The sequence below is a fragment of the Ptychodera flava genome, chromosome 6 (assembly GCF_041260155.1).
Source record: "Ptychodera flava strain L36383 chromosome 6, AS_Pfla_20210202, whole genome shotgun sequence".
Classification (NCBI taxonomy): domain Eukaryota; kingdom Metazoa; phylum Hemichordata; class Enteropneusta; family Ptychoderidae; genus Ptychodera; species Ptychodera flava.
In genome coordinates this window covers 40754439-40773625 of record NC_091933.1, presented here as the reverse complement: position 1 = coordinate 40773625, position 19187 = coordinate 40754439, and the positions used below count along the sequence as shown (strand labels likewise).

The window sequence follows — 19187 nt, the reverse complement described above, 5'->3', positions numbered from 1 at the left end:
GCATATACATGTGGTCACTTCATCATGCAGACATCAGACAATTCAGAGGCTAGTCGTCAGATTTTTTCTCACTTGTAAACTTCAAAGCAGCAGACAAAGCAAAACTATGGATTCAAATTTAAGAGAAATAAAAAAATTTAGCTAGATTTTAGGCACAAGCACAACACAGTAGAGTCAACGTAAATTTAAGTATTGCCAGGTACATTGGGCTAATGACCCATTTGACTGTATACATACTGTCTAACATGAAATAGATCGACTATTGTTATAGTTGATATATAGACAACTGTTCTGTGATTGTTTCATTGTCTAAATTCTACAGATTGCATCATTTGCAGCTTTTAGTTATTAACTTACTTCATATTGTTTGATGACATATTTCATGCAAAAAAATCATTGTTTTTGAAAGTAAGAAAGATCTGTGGTGTAACTAATTATCATGAAATTGATATTGCAGAAATGAATTTCTGCTCAAAAGGCACTTTCTCATGATAAACCCTGAATGTTTGTGTCTTCTTTGAACACAGGTAACATAGATCAAGCCAATGAAGAGCTGAGAGCTGTCATCAAGAAAATTTGGAAGAGAACCAATGTGAAATTATTGGACCAAGTGGTCCCCCCAGCAGGTTGTAAGTTGTAATGGAAATGGAAAACAGTTACTGCAGAGGACATTGATTTTAAGGGGCATTTTTGTTTCATTCAAAATTGACATAATTCATCTTCCTTTGGAGAAATAGACAAATTTTATGTTTGCACTAAATAGGAATTCAATGTCATATGAGTTTAGATAAGCAGATGTTTGAAATAAATGAAGAACAGCTGGGAAAGGTGTAGGTTCAACGTTTGATTTCAAGATTTTTATCAAGTACAAGGATTTGGGTTACCTTTGAAGTGGACGATAATTGTTGTTGTCAAATTAGAGATAGATTGCTATCTATATTTGGAGAGGAAAACAATCGTTATATTGTTACAATTGTAAACATGAAGAAGGAAGTAGAAAAAGATTTTGTGGTCAGTTTCTCAGAGATATATTCCATGTGAATAGTGTATTTTTTAAACATTTTCGAATCATTGAAAGTCATTAAAGTGTTAAGTTTTCTAAAGAAAATACTGTAAAACAAGAAATGGACTTTATCATGTTATCACATAAAGGAAATTTGTCTCTGAAGGAAGGTGATTCTGTCTTCTCAAAAATTGGTAAAAGTTTGTTTTATCTGCTTTTGAATCTCTCAAAATTTCAACAATTGCACACTTTATGTTATAAGATGGAAAGTGCTATGTGAGTCAAGGGGTGGGTAGGGTATCAAAGTTATGTGCCCTCTTTGTTTTAGTGTCCTCTGCCGTAGCTAGACTAACACACTGACTCTTTTCATGATGTTGCATATTTTACTTACACTGCCTGCCACTAACATAGGAATATGGTAACTACGATGTCTTCACACCAAAATATGACACTGAGTCATGTACTTATCAAGAACATTGTGCCAACTGCCCAAATCAGCTTCGTAGCAATTTTATCTGTCTGTCCTATGAACCAGTGAACATCCTAGATGTCAGTAAAAAAACTGAGCAATATATATTGGATGTCAAGTTTACGGAACATGACATTTACATGTTCAGTATATCATGGTGTCCATATTGTGGACAACACCTGGTTGTGAGCAATTCTCAGTTTTATCAATTGGTCATTTTCTTCCTTCCATCATTATAAATTCTTGATTTTCTATGATTCCCATCTAAATGTTTTGTGTCAAAATTATCAGTAATTCTTCATAACCATTCCTGGTAGTATATTATTGGTATTTTAGTGGTGATCTGTAGGTATGACTTTCAGATTTAGTGACAACTAAAGCTGTGTTTATACTTTGAATCGGGTACCATCAACATTAGTAGAATTTGTAAACTTGTGTGTTACTTTATGAATAAGAAATCTCTATCTTCCCGTATGTTACAAATACTGATTGTTTTCTAAGGCCAGCTGGATGTTACATGAGATAACTGATCCAAGAAGAAACAGCTATCATGAATCTTGTATTTGAATCTCTAACTTGTTTCAGTGTAGCATTTTCATTTTTGTGTGCTTGTGATTCCCTGTTTGTGTATTTAACCAAACATAGAATAACATAGCTGCATTGACAGTATTTTGTAAAGATACTGATCTCATTTTATATGAGATGAGAAATTCACAGAATGCATGACCAAGTGATTGATAAAACTTAGAATTCAATGCATCAAGGTTGTACTGGCACAATTTTTCTCACCAATGGAATGAACTGGTTCATAGAAATTTTATGCATTTATTTGATTCATTACACACCACTGCCCCACTCTCCCATCCCCTTTTTAAAAAATGCCAATTTTATCTTCAAGTGTGTGTACCCTGCATGTCAAATTTTGATGTGAAGGTCTTTCTCACAACCCACTCCATTTCTAGTGGATGAAGCACCCAACAGCAAACTTACACTCCAAGTGATCTTGAACAGTTACTTGGTGACAAATTTAGCTTGTGTCAAATAGATTGTAAAGAGACATTTCAAGCATATTGATACTCACTGAATATCAATGACCACACATCTTTTGTGACATATTTTTTTACTTGGTCATGTGAGAATCAGTTATTGGCCATCCTAAATACAAACAACCTCATTCTATTAGGCCCATGCTTATCCTGATGGAATCTCTGACAAAAAGAGCATTTTTGTGTGACTGACACAAAGTTTAAAGCTATTGTCATTTGTAAATTGTGCAGAATTGAAGGGTTTTGCTGTTGCATGCTTCAGAATTTTTGACTGTTAAAATTAAATGTTATGACTTTAGCCGTAGGCCCTAGGATTTCCTGGGATCTTTGCTTGCACAGCCACCAACTGAGTTCATTTGCAATTTTCTAAAATCACCAAGTGATATTATGTTGCTTCAGTTCATTTGTCATGGAAGTTACATGAACTCAATCATATACCACAGGCAGTTGTAGCAGGGTTAAGAAATGTGACTGTCCACTTTGTACGTCATTCAAGCAAATTTGATGTCAAGTTATCAAAGAATGTATGCAGCAGAAATAATATTTGATGAAAAATCTAGAAACAGAGTTTAGGTTATGTGTACATTCACATGAATGTTAATAAGTATTGTAAGGCACATGGTTGTAACTAGGTAAAATTATGAAACACTTCTCACAATGTGCAATTCTTGAGTGAAAAGATTGATTAATTTTTTTCACACACACTACAGTGGTACGGCCCAATGGTACTTGGTTGAATTCATGTTGATAGCTTGTCATTAACTTAAGGTCTAGTTATCGATAACCAAGTGGGACTTCCGTACCTGCACAGATGTTCTATATAGAATCTTTTATCTTTCCGTATCTTTGCAGTGGTTCCTCTCAGGCCATATGAAATATTCCTGGAAACAGTGTGTACAAACCAAGATTTCCACATGAAAAATGCTTTGTTTTGTTCTTGAGTGAAATATGAGAGTCAATTTCTCAATTTTTTTGAACTTTAAAATTACTACCAAGATATCTGTTGCAGAAGTTATCCAACAATAATTTTGTACACTAAACAAGGGATATCAAAGCAACTTCACTGAATAGTTTTTAGTCTCCATGGACAAAGTTACCCATATACGTTGAATTTCTTAAAGTTTGAAAAATGAAATGAAAAGTATATAATTTTTCTCTATAAAGAAATGTCATTTTATCTTGAAATGAGAACACAATCATATGAACGTGAGAGGCAACATTGCAGTGTGCATGCATTCAGGGAATTCTGCTCAGCTCAGTTGAAATTCTGTCATGTAGTCACTCTGTACATTCAAAGCCCTTGCATTAAGGTAATCAGCAGGTTTTCAAAGTCTTAAGTTGGTAAAACATGCATATATAATGAGGTGTGAATGAGATCAGATGTTTTATGGGGCTATCTATCTTTGAAACGTTTTACAAATCAGCACCATGGGGATTTTTGCTTGCAGTGCATTAACCCTTTGAGTGATGTAATTTTAGCCCACTAAAATTTGAGTGCAACATTTTACCAATTTTTATGAAGTTTTCTGTAATTTTTTTGATAATTTTGGACCAAATGGATACAGAATTTCATTGACTACAATATTTTATCAAAATTTTGGCAAAATTCTGAAAAAATTTGACTGGAGTACATTTTATAAAGGCGACAAAAATTGACTTTGGCGCTCAAAGGGTTATAATAAGCCTCTTAAACACTTGAAAAATCTATATTATGGTATCGAATGGGGCACATTATAAGCATGAAGTTAGCATCTAATTTTCTCGACTCTGAATTTGTTACTGTCCAATGACTGTCTTGGAAGGTGTTCCTGGCCTTTTTTAGCATGAATAGCACATGTCGTGACAATTTTCTTCCCTCTGCGTTCTGTAACTTACAGCTGACGATGAAGTCACTGTTGGTAAATTCTATGCAACATACCTAATCCAAGACTACTTCAGAAGATTCAAGAAACGAAAGCAGGATCAAATGAAACAACACGGTCATGATGGCGGTGGTAGTGTTGTCAATTTACAAGTGAGTATATCATCAGCTATTTTGTTTACAGCCATTGCAATCATACTGTTTTAAAGGGAGAAAGTCGGCCATTTTTCATGAATTTTGTTTGATACCAGATACTACTTATTGTTTGACATGTTAAAAATACTGAATGAATGGGTGAACATGCATATATTCGACCCTGGTTTTAGACATGATTAATGAAACCATAGCCAGAATGAATAAATGGTCATGACCATTTATTCTTTCTCGCGTTGGTTTCATGTATTGTGTCTAAAACCGGGGTCGAATATATGCACGGTCACCCATTCATTATTTTTAACATGTCAAACAATATAAGCAGTATCTTGTATCATACAAAATTCATGAAAAATGGCCAACTTTGTCCCTTTAAGAATCTCCAGAATTGAAAATTGCTTGTGAAATGAAATGAAATGAAAAGTTGTTGTTGAAAGAGTTGTGAGCTTTTCTAAACCAAATTGTGATTATACTAATCTTGTATAAATAAAAGTTTACATATTTAAGCAGGGCAGGTTATGAAAATTCCTCTACACATATGAAACAATTTGCTGTTTAATAATAATAAAACAGCAGCAACAATCTCATGTACAGTCCCGTATTGATTTTACATAAATGCTTTGATAAAAGCTTGAACCCTGCTACAGTCATTAGCAGAGTTTGCATAGGAATTCCGAAGTCACACATTACTGCTGCAACAATATTTTGTGGCGTGTTGAATTCCTTCTATAACATCACCATTGCCATGAGTGGCTGAAGTCATAATGTCAAAAGTTCTCAAGATAATGTGAGGATAATGCTGTCTTGTAGGCTGGTTTTCGCATTCTGCATGATATTGGTCCTGAAATCAGAAGGGCAATATCAGGAAATCTGGATGAAACAGAGGCTGAGAATGCAGGGGGTGAATCAGTCGAGGATGAACCATCTCACAGGGTAGGTTGAGCATGAGAGGATGTAAAAATACTATCCCATAGACTTTTGACAGTTTTGATATGGTATATATAGCATATACTAGTCATTCTATCTGTACAATGATTTTGCAGACTTTAATTTCTGATGTGATATTCGTGAGTTCCTGATGGAATACCTATTAACATAAAGGATACTACCTCACGTTTATATCACTTTGGAAGTTTTCAGCTATGTAACTTTGGGATGTGCATTGTTATTTTTTACACAGCAGCATAAGTTGAATCTGAAAGTGTCAGCACAGAGAAACCAAATGGTATTAATATTAATTTGGACAGTTATCACTTCCAAAAGTCAAACAAGTTAGGTAGTTTGGTATACCACACTAATTCTTACCATACACTCAATAGTTCGTGCTTTAATCTTGGATTTCTTTGTCTTTCACAGAGGAGCCATAGTCTCTTTGGTACAGTACTCAGTGCCTATCACAACAGTAGACGTCAGTCAATGCCTGCCACGCATACTCCACAACACAGGTTAAATTCCAACAATTTACGCATCTCTCCAACCAACTCTCACCAAAAGCTGTCTCCATCCAACTCACTTAAAGTCTCACCTCAGAACTCCTTCAAGGGTCATTACAACTCGAATCAACAACCTCCTCGCTCACCAATCATGCCTGTTATGGCCAACTCCCTACATGCATCACCGCCGAACTCATTGAATTTGTCACCGGTCAATTCTCTCAGGCCTTCACCATCGCCAATTGCCGAGTCACTGCCAAACAGTCGAAGACCCAGCAAAGCCAGGTATTTCTATTCATTAAATCACTATTACTGATCCTTATACTAGTTGCTTGATCTTCAACATGATTTGTACAATTTGTATAGTCAAGTGATAGTCACTGTCTCTACGCTCCTGTATGTATTCCAAGCATAGGATTTATGGCATTTTGGTAAAGAAAGAATGCAAAGGTCATACACAGGTCATAACCAAGGGGAAGGAGAGACTTTAATCAGGTAGATTACGCCCTCAGAAATGTTAGTTGGAACTGTCACACTGTGCCAACAACCTGGACTCAACCATCATGGATGTCATGATGGTTGAACAGAGCAATATGTCTGCCACTGGTCTTTCACACAAGTTTATGAGCAACTTTCTTCATATATTATGAGTATCATTTGGTATCTTTGTTGTGTTAAATGTACATTAATGTTGTCTCAGGTTTTGGATATTTATTTAACAAATCTGATAACCCTAACACAGTTATTAGTTAATATGAAATTTCCAACATTTCCGCTTTTCACTGTCGTTCTTCAAGAAATGAAAGATAATCATCATGGTTCTATTATAAATTGTAGGGGATTCTCATGGACCTTTTTGTAAACGAAAACTGGAATTTTAATTTATTGCAGAAAATGTTTTACTTTTTTATTTTGTGAATAGTCCAGAAAGTGTCAAATGATCTTATACAAAGTTTTCAGTCTGCATTAGAAAAGAAGTTGAGGCATCCTCGGGTAGTACAAAAATGACGGACACTACTTCATCAATCAATATGGAGCGCAATAAATCTGCAATAGTCATTCTACCTGTATATACAGACATTTGTTATATTCTCGATGGTTTGTCTTTGTTTCTCCATGTGTTCTGATGATTACATGTTGACATCTCTGATTGTTATGTACACTCAAAAATCACCTATCTGTCACACTAGCTGCAAGGGGTTGCTGTAGTTTATCACATGTCCATCACACTAGCTGGGAGGGGTTGCTGTAGTTGATCACTTGTCCATCACACTAGCTGCGAGGGGTTGCTGTAGTCGATCACATGTCTATCACACTGGCTGGGAGGGGTTGCTGTAGTTGATCACGCGTCAATCACACTAGCTTGGAGGAGTTGCTGTAGTTCATCACATGTCTATCACACTAGCTGGGAGGGGTTGCTGTAGTCGATCACGCGTCAATCACACTAGCTTGGAGGGGTTGCTGTAGTTGATCACATGTCTATCACACTAGCTTGGAGGGGTTGCTGTTGTTGATCACTTGTCCATCACACTGGCGGGGAGGGGTTGCTGTAGTTGATCATGAATCAATCACACTAGCTGGGAGGGGTTGCTGTAGTTCATCACATGTCTATCACACTAGCTGGGAAGTTGCTGTAGTTGATCACATATCCATCACACAAGCTGAGAGGGATTGCTGTAGTTGATCACATGTCCATCACACTAGCTGGGAGGGCTTGCCGTAGTTGATCACTTGTCTATCACACCAGCTGGGAGGGGTTGCTGTAGTTTATAGGTATGATGAGACACACATGTCAAAAGAAATTTAAGCAACAGATAAACAGTTCAGTTATTTATATGTATAGCCCTTTCATCACATTAAATTATCAATTATCAGATTTTGGTCATGTAAGACTCAGTGATCTGCACTCCTGCACTTCAAGTGCTAGCTAATTTTCATGTTTCACTTGTTATAGTTCAGATATCAAGTGTCATAGTTCAAATGTCATAGTTCAAATACTCACTGAAGAATCTCTACCTTTCTTGCTCTTGCCCTCTGCTTGATCTGATCATTTCCCATGATACCCCCCACAAAACAACCACCTTTTAGCTGGACCAGTCTTTTTGATGTCATCCAACGGTACGTCCACATTCCAAGCTTCAAATGCTGCTAGATGTGTTTTTTTCACTTTCTTTCTTAGTCTCTTAGATTATATTTTTTCTTGCTCAAACAGTATCTTCAGTTATTTTTGTCACATTTGATGGTCTTAAACTCCGACCCTTTTTTGCTGATGTATGTCTTGTTGTTTCAACCACCAAACAGTGAACATTAGCCAAACAATGCCTGTGTATATGAGAAATATGCAAAGTCTTGGTTAACAAAAGATTGTAATCATTTTTTATCATCGAAGATCGCAATTGCACTCTGCCTAGTTTGGTGTTTTGGTTTCACTAAAATGCTTGATGATATGATAGGTTTTTCAGAAATGTTTGAAATTGCAAAACAAGATTTTTATTGTGCTGTAGGTTACAGCTTAACCAAAAAATTACTACAAACACCAAAAGATTAAGACTTTTTTTGAACAACATAACTGGATCTTGACAGCAAATTTTATGATGAAAGTTGCCAGTGTATCAATTTTTACAGCATTCAACATAGTCCAACACCAACTGTTTAAAGTTAATCAGTAGACCTGTTTTTAGAATGTTCCTGTAGACTTTGATGAAACAGTTCTTGAGTGTCTTCCATGCATGGTCTAGAAACTATACAACTGACTGTGTATGTACCGGTATGACAAGAAGATCAAATACCTTGCATTCACCAGATGATAAAGTCAAGAAGTAATCATTCCTTTCAAAACTTTACATATCGCAGGATATCTCATTTGATCGGCAGACATCCACAGCCTTGCCAATTACTTCAAGATGTCTCATATATCTGCCATATTCAAACTTTCATGTAAAAAACCCATAGCTGTCCATGTCCTCAGTGCTTATGCCCCATGCGACAATGTACAAATTTAAATGTGTTATGTCTGATCATCAGAAGTGCGCATGATGATATTTTACTTTTGTTTACGTGTTGTTTTTGTTTCTTATATGTATTAGCAATTTCCTGTATCCCAGCGTCGATGTGTGATTCAGTTTTACATGTATGCTTATTGTCTGTCAAGTCTGTGTAAAATTTTGTGTACCAGAAGTTACATTATCAATTCACAGAATCATCTGGCATAGCTTTGGCAATGTCATCAGTGAATCAAGGAGGAAATACAACATTATTCAGCAGGATTTTTTTTAAATTCTTGTCATCTGTACAATAATAAAAGATCATCAGGAAATGTACAATATATGAATTGAGTGAATCTGTCATCTACCATTTCAGTCATATAGTTCTCTTTCATCACTTCAAATCTGATTTCAAAAAAGAGTCAATATTCTAACAACTAATGCAAGTCATATCGTAGACTTTAAATGGTCTTGTAAGAGTAATACCCCTTTTTTCATGAGCAAAATGTGTACATAACAACTTCTTTAAAGCCCAATAATCATTTCCTTGCTTTGAGCATGTTCATTAAACTGCAAATGAGCATGAGCAGAAGTCTGACTATGATTGGTTTGTCCTGTGCTCTCACATTCTAACAGGCAGCAGAGTGAAGCGCATGAGCCTCTGATGCAACAGGAGGAACCAATGTCATTAGAAATTCCATACAGTCGTCGTAACAGCTTTGAGGACGATGACAGGCCTCTAACACCAACTAGCGTAGAGCTAGAGAATGAAATTAATTCAAGAGAACACATTAGGGATGTGTATCGACAACCATACAGAGAGCCATATAGAGAACATTATAGGTTGGCACACAGTTAACAGTACTAATTTACCAAGTCCCTATCCCAATTAATCTTCTGTGGTTGTAACATCAAGTTGCATGCAACATCCTACCATTTGCTGAAATGTGCACCCATCAAATCATTGTAAAATTACACGTCAAATTAATTAGCATGCTGTTGACCTCTAAAAAAAATAAGCTCCCCTGCATGTGACATACCGGTACTTGTGTACCCAAATCAGAATCTGTGGTAATCTTAGTTGTAGCTTACCCTTCATATGGGACGGTACTTATGTTGTATAAATTTCTAACTTTAAAATATGCCTACTGCATGATAATTTTACATGTAAGCACCCAAACACTTATGTCTTCAAATCAAGCTATTACTGTAATTGGTATTGTATGTGAATTATTTCATGATTTTTGTGTAGTGTGCCTTTTATGTCAACACGATTTATTTTTTGTGATTTTTTCGTTTGCTTCTGTAGGGAATCGTTGGTCCCTGAGCCGCCAGAGGTGAGAACAGAGGGAATCTTGCTTAGTGATCCTGAGTTGGATATTACTCCAGCCGGGTCACCTCTGCCATCACCCCTCCATTCAAGAGCCACCACACCTGGGCCAACTCCCACTCATACCCCCAGACTCACCCCACAACACACTCCTATCCCCAGCCCTGCACCCACCCCCATTCACACACCATCCCCCCTTCCAATATCACCTTTCCTAGGATGCCAGCCCAGCACCCACCCTGAGACCCCACAGGAAGAGTACTTACCATCCCTGCATTCACATGCAGCAGAGAGTCTTCCGGATGAACAGCAAAGTTTTAGGACTACTAGCAGTATTTACTGCGGTAGCCACCAAGCGGCACCTACGCCCCCTCCACGGAGATCCACCTCGACACTGTTGCCATGTGTGAGAACCAGAGACGAAACGCCATTCCAGAAGACCGCACTTCCATTAAAACTGGCTCAGGCTCAGGTCAGTTGAGACTGCACTTCGCCAGACCTAGCAAAATTTATTCAATTATCACAGAAATATGGAAAAAAACTACCAAAACAAATTCATGACCATACCTTCACTACTAGCCCCTTCCCCATCCATAAATCAAGAATTCATTCAGATTTTCCACCAGATTAAACCTACAAACTAACGCTAAAAAGATGCTGTGGTTTTATTCCTTAAAGTGCTACTTTACCCGTATGTAGCAAAATTATTTCTTAAGCAATTTATATTGATGTAATCATTACAATGTTGCTATTGTAGCAACTTTCAAGTGATTTCTGTTAAGTATCCACTGTGTTCATCCATTTGAAATGCAAAGTCTTTATTCCTCATGAATTTAAACTGAATGTAGAGATCTGTAATGCCCACCTTTATGTCAGGCAGGATGAGTGGTACGAGTCAACTTTCAGCTAATAAAAAAAATGTACCGTATTAAGCAGAATAATGGCATCAGACACAGGAGTTTTATTGTGATAATATTTTTACAAACCAAGTGTCAAATGATATTGGCTGATGATAGCTATCAGGCCCTGTATTATAACACTTAAAATCCTCTCTGAGAATATTTCCCAGAATGCATTGGGGGAATTTCTACCAGAAGAAGCAAAACTTAAAAAAATGATCAAATCTGCAAAAAGTACAATGGTGAAAAGTGTCTCAAATTGAGAGTCTGCTCTCCCCCACCACCCAGTATTTTCAGATATTCTATGCAATGTAGGAAAGAATGAAAGGGATATAATACCATTTAAGATATCTCTTGTGATTTGATAAAATGTAATAAATTGATACTTGGAAAGTCTTGTTTTCTTTTAATTAGAATAATTATCCACAGTGCCAGAAATGATAAAGGATTGTTTTAAATAATGCTTTAAAAACTAGTTTGGGATATGAAAGTGTAAAAATAAGTTGATTGTTCGAGTGTACCGTAAATCTAAAGTGAAGTCAGCCACAGAGGAGAATATTATGATTGTGCACAGTTCTATTGACCATCAGCAATGGTACTCAAAAGTAACTGTTATCTCTGTGACAATTGTGTGCAGTGCTTCAGCAGTGTTTGTGACAAATCAGTGTGACTGCCCTGCTTTCAATTTCTTGCATGGACGTTAAATAGCACCAAGACAGCTCATCTTTCTTTTCCCCCTCACCAGTTTCTCAGGCACACACATGTACACAGTGCAGCAAGGTGGCGGTCAAGGGTAAAAGTAAAGCATTCATCCAACGCTTTGTTTTCCTAGATGATCATTTGGACTCCATCTGGGCCAACCTTATCAAAAACAAAATCCAGCTTTGCTGTTTCATCTCGAAGATTAACTGTTGTGTCAATGTAAATGATTTCATCTTTTTAGAATCCAACATGCGGCATTTTTTTTATTCTTTATAGCAAAAAATAGGAAAAAAAAATCAAATTTTAAAGAGAATTGCTTGCATTATGCTGTGGTTTGGAGGGGTTATGGCAGACCCATATATATGCTTTTCATGTTAACTGTGTGTTCTATCCCTTCTGTTTGTTTGCTCCTGTCATTTATCGAGTCCTGTAAACAAATCCAACCATTAGAAAGTTGAATAAGGTTAAATCACTCAATTGTTTCTGTCCTAGTTTTTAACCATTTTTTATTCTGATATTTTCTTTCATACCAGTCGGATAGTAAGTTAAACTTCCCATTTTGTACTTTTTTCCCTAATTTCTAGGTGAACTCTAATGGGCATATAGTTTAACTAATTTTCAGTTCACTTGCATTTCATAACATGACACGGTTTTCTTTTTTCATCCTTGGGATCGGCAAAGCATCTGTCTGTGTTTTTTTTTTGTTTAACTTATTGATAAAGTGATTGCTTTCCAGATTTGTTCACACTCTTCAAAACAATAAAGTCACACACAGACTAACCAACTCTTCTTCACGCGTCAAGGCTGTACAAACACTACCTGTTAATAGGGCATTAACACTGCGTTTGGTAGCAAATGGAATAAGTTACTGTTTTGTATCAGGGACTTTCATTTTTCTCTGCATTTTGTTAACTACTGACACTTCTTATCAATAGAGTTTTTGCTGATTATTTTTCTTTCGGTTGACTGACCGAGGTTTGCATGTTGTATGATATGCCTGATTGCTTGCTTCTAGTGAATCACGGACAGGATCCACAAACAATTGAACAAAAAAGGAATTACAAATGCACTTCTCACATAACAGATTGAGACTAACCACTAAGCATGCTCATATAACTAACCCTAATAGGCAATGGCAGTGGCGGGAATGACTCCAGAAGGAAGAGCTCGGCGTGGTAGCCCACCCAGGGTCTGGCGCACACCACCGTCTTCGCCAAAACGGGTCAGGGCCTCTTACCACACTCCATCGCCCAATCCGGGCAGGACCCCTGGTGCTAACGGTGGAATTTCACGGGAGAGGAGCAGTTTTAAGAGGAACCGACAGAACACACAGGATGCTGGAGCAATGAGGGATGCCTCACAGGCATTCTACAAAGCTCTGGAATCAGGGAACTTGACAATACCTCCACATTCAGCACATCCTCTATCACAAACCAATCCAGGTCAGCCGGTTGGCAGTGCCACCAGCCTGGTTTCACATGTAAGTGGAAACACCTCCCTCTTATAGATATCATTTCAAGCTATTAAATGCCTGTCAAATAGATTACAATGGACGCATTCCAATCAACTGCAAATCTTTAAGTCACCTAATTGCCACACAAAGAAGATTCTCCAAGACCTATGATTAGGAGTGATTAGGAGATGTGAATTCTTAAATCACAAACTGTTCTCAAGTTCATCTCTGTACCATTAATAGGTTATCATTACAAATAACTTCATGCCAAAGTTTTCTTCAGCATCATTGTATGATAAAAATGATATAAATATAAACACTGACCAGTAGATTTCAAAACTGCACAATGTATTGACATCAGAACATTATGGTAAACCATTATTGCCACAAAGTTGTAGTACAACCTAATAACATGTGTTACATAGCAATGTAACCAGTAGTAACTTGGATTCTGACTTTTGGCAAGTGAATTATGTTCTGGACAGAAATTTGTGTTTGCAACAACTCGAGCCCAGATTACTTGAACACAGCTCTGGTATCAAGCTGTGTTGTATTCTGATATGCTGTTGGGGCTAACAAAGAAACTGCAGTTTAATCAAACAATATTTTAAAATAAAGTCAAAAGTAACACTCGAGTTGCTTTGGTTAATATTTCTGTATTTCAAAATGAATAAGAAAATTTGCCTAGTTTTCTGTCATAAAAGTGATATTTACAATAATCACTCTTGTGAATGAACAGATCCTAGCGCAAGAAGGACTACACAGAGTGAGTCAAGACCCAGACTTTGTGAGGGCGACAGAACGGGAAATAGCAGAAGCATACAACATGTCACAAGCTGAAATGGATGAAGCAGCCTTGGAAATTATGTCTTCTGACAGCAGTATTGCAAATGTGTCTTATTTTGATCACCTTGGTGGATACGAACTGCAGGACTATACTCAGAGATCTGCGGGGGAGAGAACGTTAAGTCAGGACTATTTAGATTCCGACGATCTTGAGGACGAGATGGTTTACGTAACGACTTTATAGCATTGGATGAGTTTCGTTAATCTATAATAGTGAATCATGTATGTCAATGGTGCTCACAATACGACTTTTGCATTTTTCAAGGAATGCAGTCTCGTGAAGTTCATGAGTTTCAAACTTGCCGTTGTGATTTAGGATTCTCAAAGTTTTCTCACTTATCATTAAGAGGATAGAGTCTCCTGCAGAACTTCTCATCTGGAATGTATGTATCGTGGAGAATGAAATTGTTCATGTACACTGTGCCATCTGAGGATTGGAAACCATATGCCAACTGTATGGAAATAAGTTATGCCAGGAATAATTTATGGATGTAAATTTATTATGTATCATGGATGACCTGGATCTTTTCGTATTTGTCATCGGATCAATTTGGAGGAAACCTGCCACCTCTATTTCCAGAAGTTACAGAGTAAAAGCAGACATGTTTTATATGGCACTAGAAGCGTTTACGTACCATATAGAGATATTCTTGATATAGTACTTGTATCTTAAATTCAAAAAATAGAAAATTTATAACTGGCTTACCAAGCCTCTGAGACTGCGTTGTACATTCGTGCCTGTGATGCTTCATGTCTCAATGCCAAGACCCTCAAACCCATCATTAAGCACCTGACCGTGTCATGGTTTGGACAAATGGTATTTCAGAAATGATGATAACTAAGGATTTTTCTCAGAGTTCACCGTAGCATTTATATTTGAAAGAATATTGTAGCAACAGAGTGATCTGATGGATACCGCAGACAGCAATGCTGAAGAAGAAACATCAACAAAAAGTAGCAAACTATTGTGGCGTTACTTCTTGGAACTGTACCAGTATAGCCAGTACGGAAGGAGAATCATTTGTAATATTTCACTTTCCCTGAAAAAAGATTGCAAGTGTTCCTACTACCAAGGAACATTTGAATGGCTTGATGCAAAGCCTTTGTTTTCAAGGGTCAGTAAGTGTCATCATTCTCAGTCACATGTACTCTGATTTGAGAAGCATTGGTATCCCAACACTGCTGCAGCATGGGTATGACTTTGTAGAAATCTTGAAAATGGTGGCGCTGACAAAAAATCAAGCTGAAGGTCATCGGTGCTTACAGTATTTAAAAAAGTGAATGTATACTTAAATATTTATTGTTTATGATGGTTTCAATATTTATTATTTTGTGGTTATTTTGTATGTTTACTCTTTGTCACAGCATTGTTTTATACTTAAAAATACCCATATTGCATTTGACATTATCATGTACTTCCATGATTTTGTACTTGTGTCTAAAGAAATTGTAAGTGCTGACGACTTACTATTGAGGGCCTTATGTGGCATAGCTTTTTGTCTTCTGCTGCTTCCTGTTTTATGTTTATTTTTCATGTCTTACATACAACGGCAAAAATGTACTCCACATCTGTATCTGTGCCAAAGTTATTTTCCCACCAGTGCTTTTAACATTTAGTTTATTGAAATTTTGTGAATCACCAAATTTTCCACTTTCAACCACGGGTGAGAGGTGGCACAAATGTATGGGTATATATATTATGCCACAACAACTGAAATATCCTTAGTTTACCTGTAACAGTGTATTACTTCTGTGTAATGGCAAACTTATAACAACTCATAGAATTGAATGGTAGCAAATTCAAAGATGAGGTCTGTTCCAACAAAATATTCATCATGGTCAATAATTAGCATATACTGTTATGTTTAAGCAGATGTTTGTTGTAATCAGTGCCCAAGCAAATTATGTATTCAATACTATGAATCAAATATTATTTTCAGATCATTTCATGATGTCGTATTTATGAGTTACTGGTGGTAATAGTTGTGTTTGGTTTCAGTAGTGGTTGATAATGATATGCAATTACTGACCTTTGAAGTGACTTGTTGGGCAAGACTCAAGTTTGTCATAGGAAAGTGTTAAACTGGGGAAGAAATGCCCAATGAGGAATAGAACTCATCTATTGATGACTTAGCTTGTAAGTTATTTAAAAAAAATCATCACAGTGTAATCTGATAAATATTTCCCTCTTATTTGCAAGCATATGTCCCTGTGCAGTTTAAAGTTGCATGCATACAACAGTAGACGTCTACTTATTGAAGTGTGTATCAAACTGGTAGAGATAGTGAAAACAAAAAAATAATCTCCAGCAGCAAGGTAACTGTTAACATTTCAAAAAACAAATTAACAAAAAAACTAACAGAAGTTTTCTTTACAAATTATTTATGTCTGGGTAACAGACTATTTTTAAGTGCAATTGTTAATTTGCCATTGGCAAGATGCTAACCGCTTTTCTTAAAAAACCAAAGTATATCAGCCATTATGGCTGACAAAAAAAACTTGTTTGTAAATAACTTTTTTGATTAATGATTGTTGTGACTTCACTTTGTGTAATTGGCAGCTGTTTTAAATAATCAATATTTTGAAAATGGTTGAGAAACAGTTTGTTGAGATATTTCATATCGGAGGAATGATCATTATTTAGGATGATGAAATTGAATGTGCTATATGTAACAGAAAAATGACAATTCTCAGTGAACCTTGGTTCATTTCAGATGTTTTTTTATGCCATCATTCCTCAAGTTATTATCATACATCAACTACCTGACAGTGTCAAATGAGTAGTAACAGGGATGGGGATCAAGCACGTGAAGGAGCCTGGTTGACAAATGCTGTCACCAGTCAGTGAAAAAGTGTTTGGCAGTTTTACATTTTTGATACTCGGGAATTGACAACTGTGGTTTTTATCAATTTGAAAAGATGAAGAAGACAATTTGAAAGGCTTGACATTGGAAAATTCAGACTGAGATCAACCTTGTTCTGAATTTTATATTAATGATGGACTTTGAGGTATATTAATCTCTCTGTGGTCGATTTAATCAATGTAAACACCATTTTCATGTCCATGTTTTTGGCCTCAACAATATAAAACTGTATGAATACACGTAGATATGCTAATCTTGTATCATGTAGGATATACATGCAGTTGCTTTTACTTGAAAAATTCATTTTTCTGGACAATACAGGTATGAGGTGTCAATTCCCAGCCACAATCATGAATTTTGAAAGTTGAAGCAACTGTGATGTGGCAAACTCGTATTCTTTAAATTCCCTCCTGTACCAACATAAGACTTGTTCAAAAGTTAGGGTATCAGTAGTGATTTCACCCTTTACACGTTAGGTATTCATTGTAAAAAATGGGTTATTGTCATTCATTGAGAGCTTTCATGGAAAATATCAGGGCAGTATCAGGAAGCTGGAAAACCTCAAGAAGTCCAGGTTGACAAATGTTCAAGATCAAATCTATTATGAAGATTGACAGATAAACTGGATGCACTGCCATGCAGTTCAAGAGGATAAAGAAACTGAAGTATGTCATTGTTCTCCTTGATTCTTCTAATTTTGTGAAGTGATGTACAAGTTGAATTTTACCCATTTCTTACTGATCCTCAAACTATAAGATCTCTGCACACCATACCATTATCCCCTTCCAAATATGGCAACGAAATATGAAACATTTTCAGCCTTTTTTGATATCATTGCATTGTATTCATAACCAAGTATTCCATGATCTTTCCACTTATTTCTGGGATATTGTTATATTTCAACATTGACATTTCATCATGATCATCGTCCTTGCCTAGCTTTTGTATAAAAACACATTACTGAGCCTTCTGTCCATCTTTACAAATTTTTTCCAAATAAAATATTTCTCTTTAAGAAATTTGCCACTACTCATTTTCGTCAGATTTGCCTTTTTATACAAAAATAAATGTGATAAAAATGAAATTGTAAAAAAAGATTTTTACTGAAAATATTTTTACTTTTTTCTTGAATAATACTTTTGTCCACCAGACAGTAAGCATGACTGGCACAGCATAGAAACCTAAGTCACACTTGTACAGGCCACAGTCTGATGGCATAAGCACCAATAGGTAGATCTTAATGGCAAAATGTTAGATAAAAATTAAGAAACATTATTTATTATGAAATATGAATATTAACAATCTGCAGTGTACCATATTTGCTAAGGAATGTTGGTTTACCCCATGCAATAAAAGAAAAAAAATTATTGATATAAAAATCCATGAAACATGTGGTCATGTCTTTTTACTGTGTATGTGTTATTGACTGTATCCGGGCGTGATGTGGAATATTGGCTGTTTATAGCACTGTCATCGATGAATAGGTTATGCTGAATGCCTTATGCTGAAGTATTGACTTACTCTGTAATAGAATAGAAAAGCTGTCAGTTGTAGGCCATTGCATGGTCACCATGTTACCAAATGAAACCAAAGGGCCATTTTCTGGATATGCATGGTGAAATCCTGCTTACTTTGACTGTATTTCTTCAGAAATAGAAAATCTTGTCAGTTTTACAGATTCATGTAGCAATTTTTTCAGCTGCAATATGTTAATTGTCAAGAACTGATATACAACTCACATCTAAAATGAAAAAGTAAGGAATTACATTTACAGTGCCCTTAGTTCCAATATGGCAAGTATTATGGTCTAGCGTAAAAGAACAGTGATAGATATCGGTCTCTTTGACGTCATCCTGTTAATTGGCTGAACACCAGTACATATGTGCTGCTGTCCACTGGGTCATGATTTTCAGCAATTTGATATGAAATACAGGGAATACAGATTCTTCCAATTCAGTCTAAATTGGCTTCTGCCATCATTCAGCTTCACATTACGTCATTATCTGAGATGAGCTTGATTTACCACCCGCCATGTGGACTATTTCCCAAACTGCCAGTTAACTTAATTGCCAGTGCTTCAGGACAGCAGCCTTGTATGTGGTTTGCCACTATATTTACCCATAATGCACTGTAACCACCATACT

The 19187-nt window shown here is 36.3% G+C and overlaps 1 protein-coding gene across 22 annotated transcripts in view; it reads left to right on the top strand.

The window, feature by feature from the left end:
- LOC139135804 (voltage-dependent L-type calcium channel subunit alpha-1D-like) overlaps positions 1-18431 on the top strand; it is a 169733-nt gene extending 151302 nt beyond the window's left edge. For 10 of the 22 annotated variants that reach the window (XM_070703524.1, XM_070703522.1, XM_070703519.1 and 7 more), the window contains 9 exons: positions 528-629; positions 4396-4532; positions 5343-5465; positions 5889-6250; positions 8054-8083; positions 9586-9792; positions 10259-10751; positions 13010-13360; positions 14073-18431. In XM_070703524.1, coding sequence (XP_070559625.1) covers positions 528-629; positions 4396-4532; positions 5343-5465; positions 5889-6250; positions 8054-8083; positions 9586-9792; positions 10259-10751; positions 13010-13360; positions 14073-14363 — 2096 coding nt within the window. In that variant the 3' untranslated portion in view covers positions 14364-18431. Of the gene's footprint in view, positions 1-527; positions 630-4395; positions 4533-5342; positions 5466-5888; positions 6251-8053; positions 8084-9585; positions 9793-10258; positions 10752-12464; positions 13361-14072 lie in introns of those variants that run through there. The other 12 variants (XM_070703518.1, XM_070703512.1, XM_070703532.1 and 9 more) reach the window with 10 other exon arrangements.
- Positions 18432-19187: the final 756 nt, after the last annotated feature.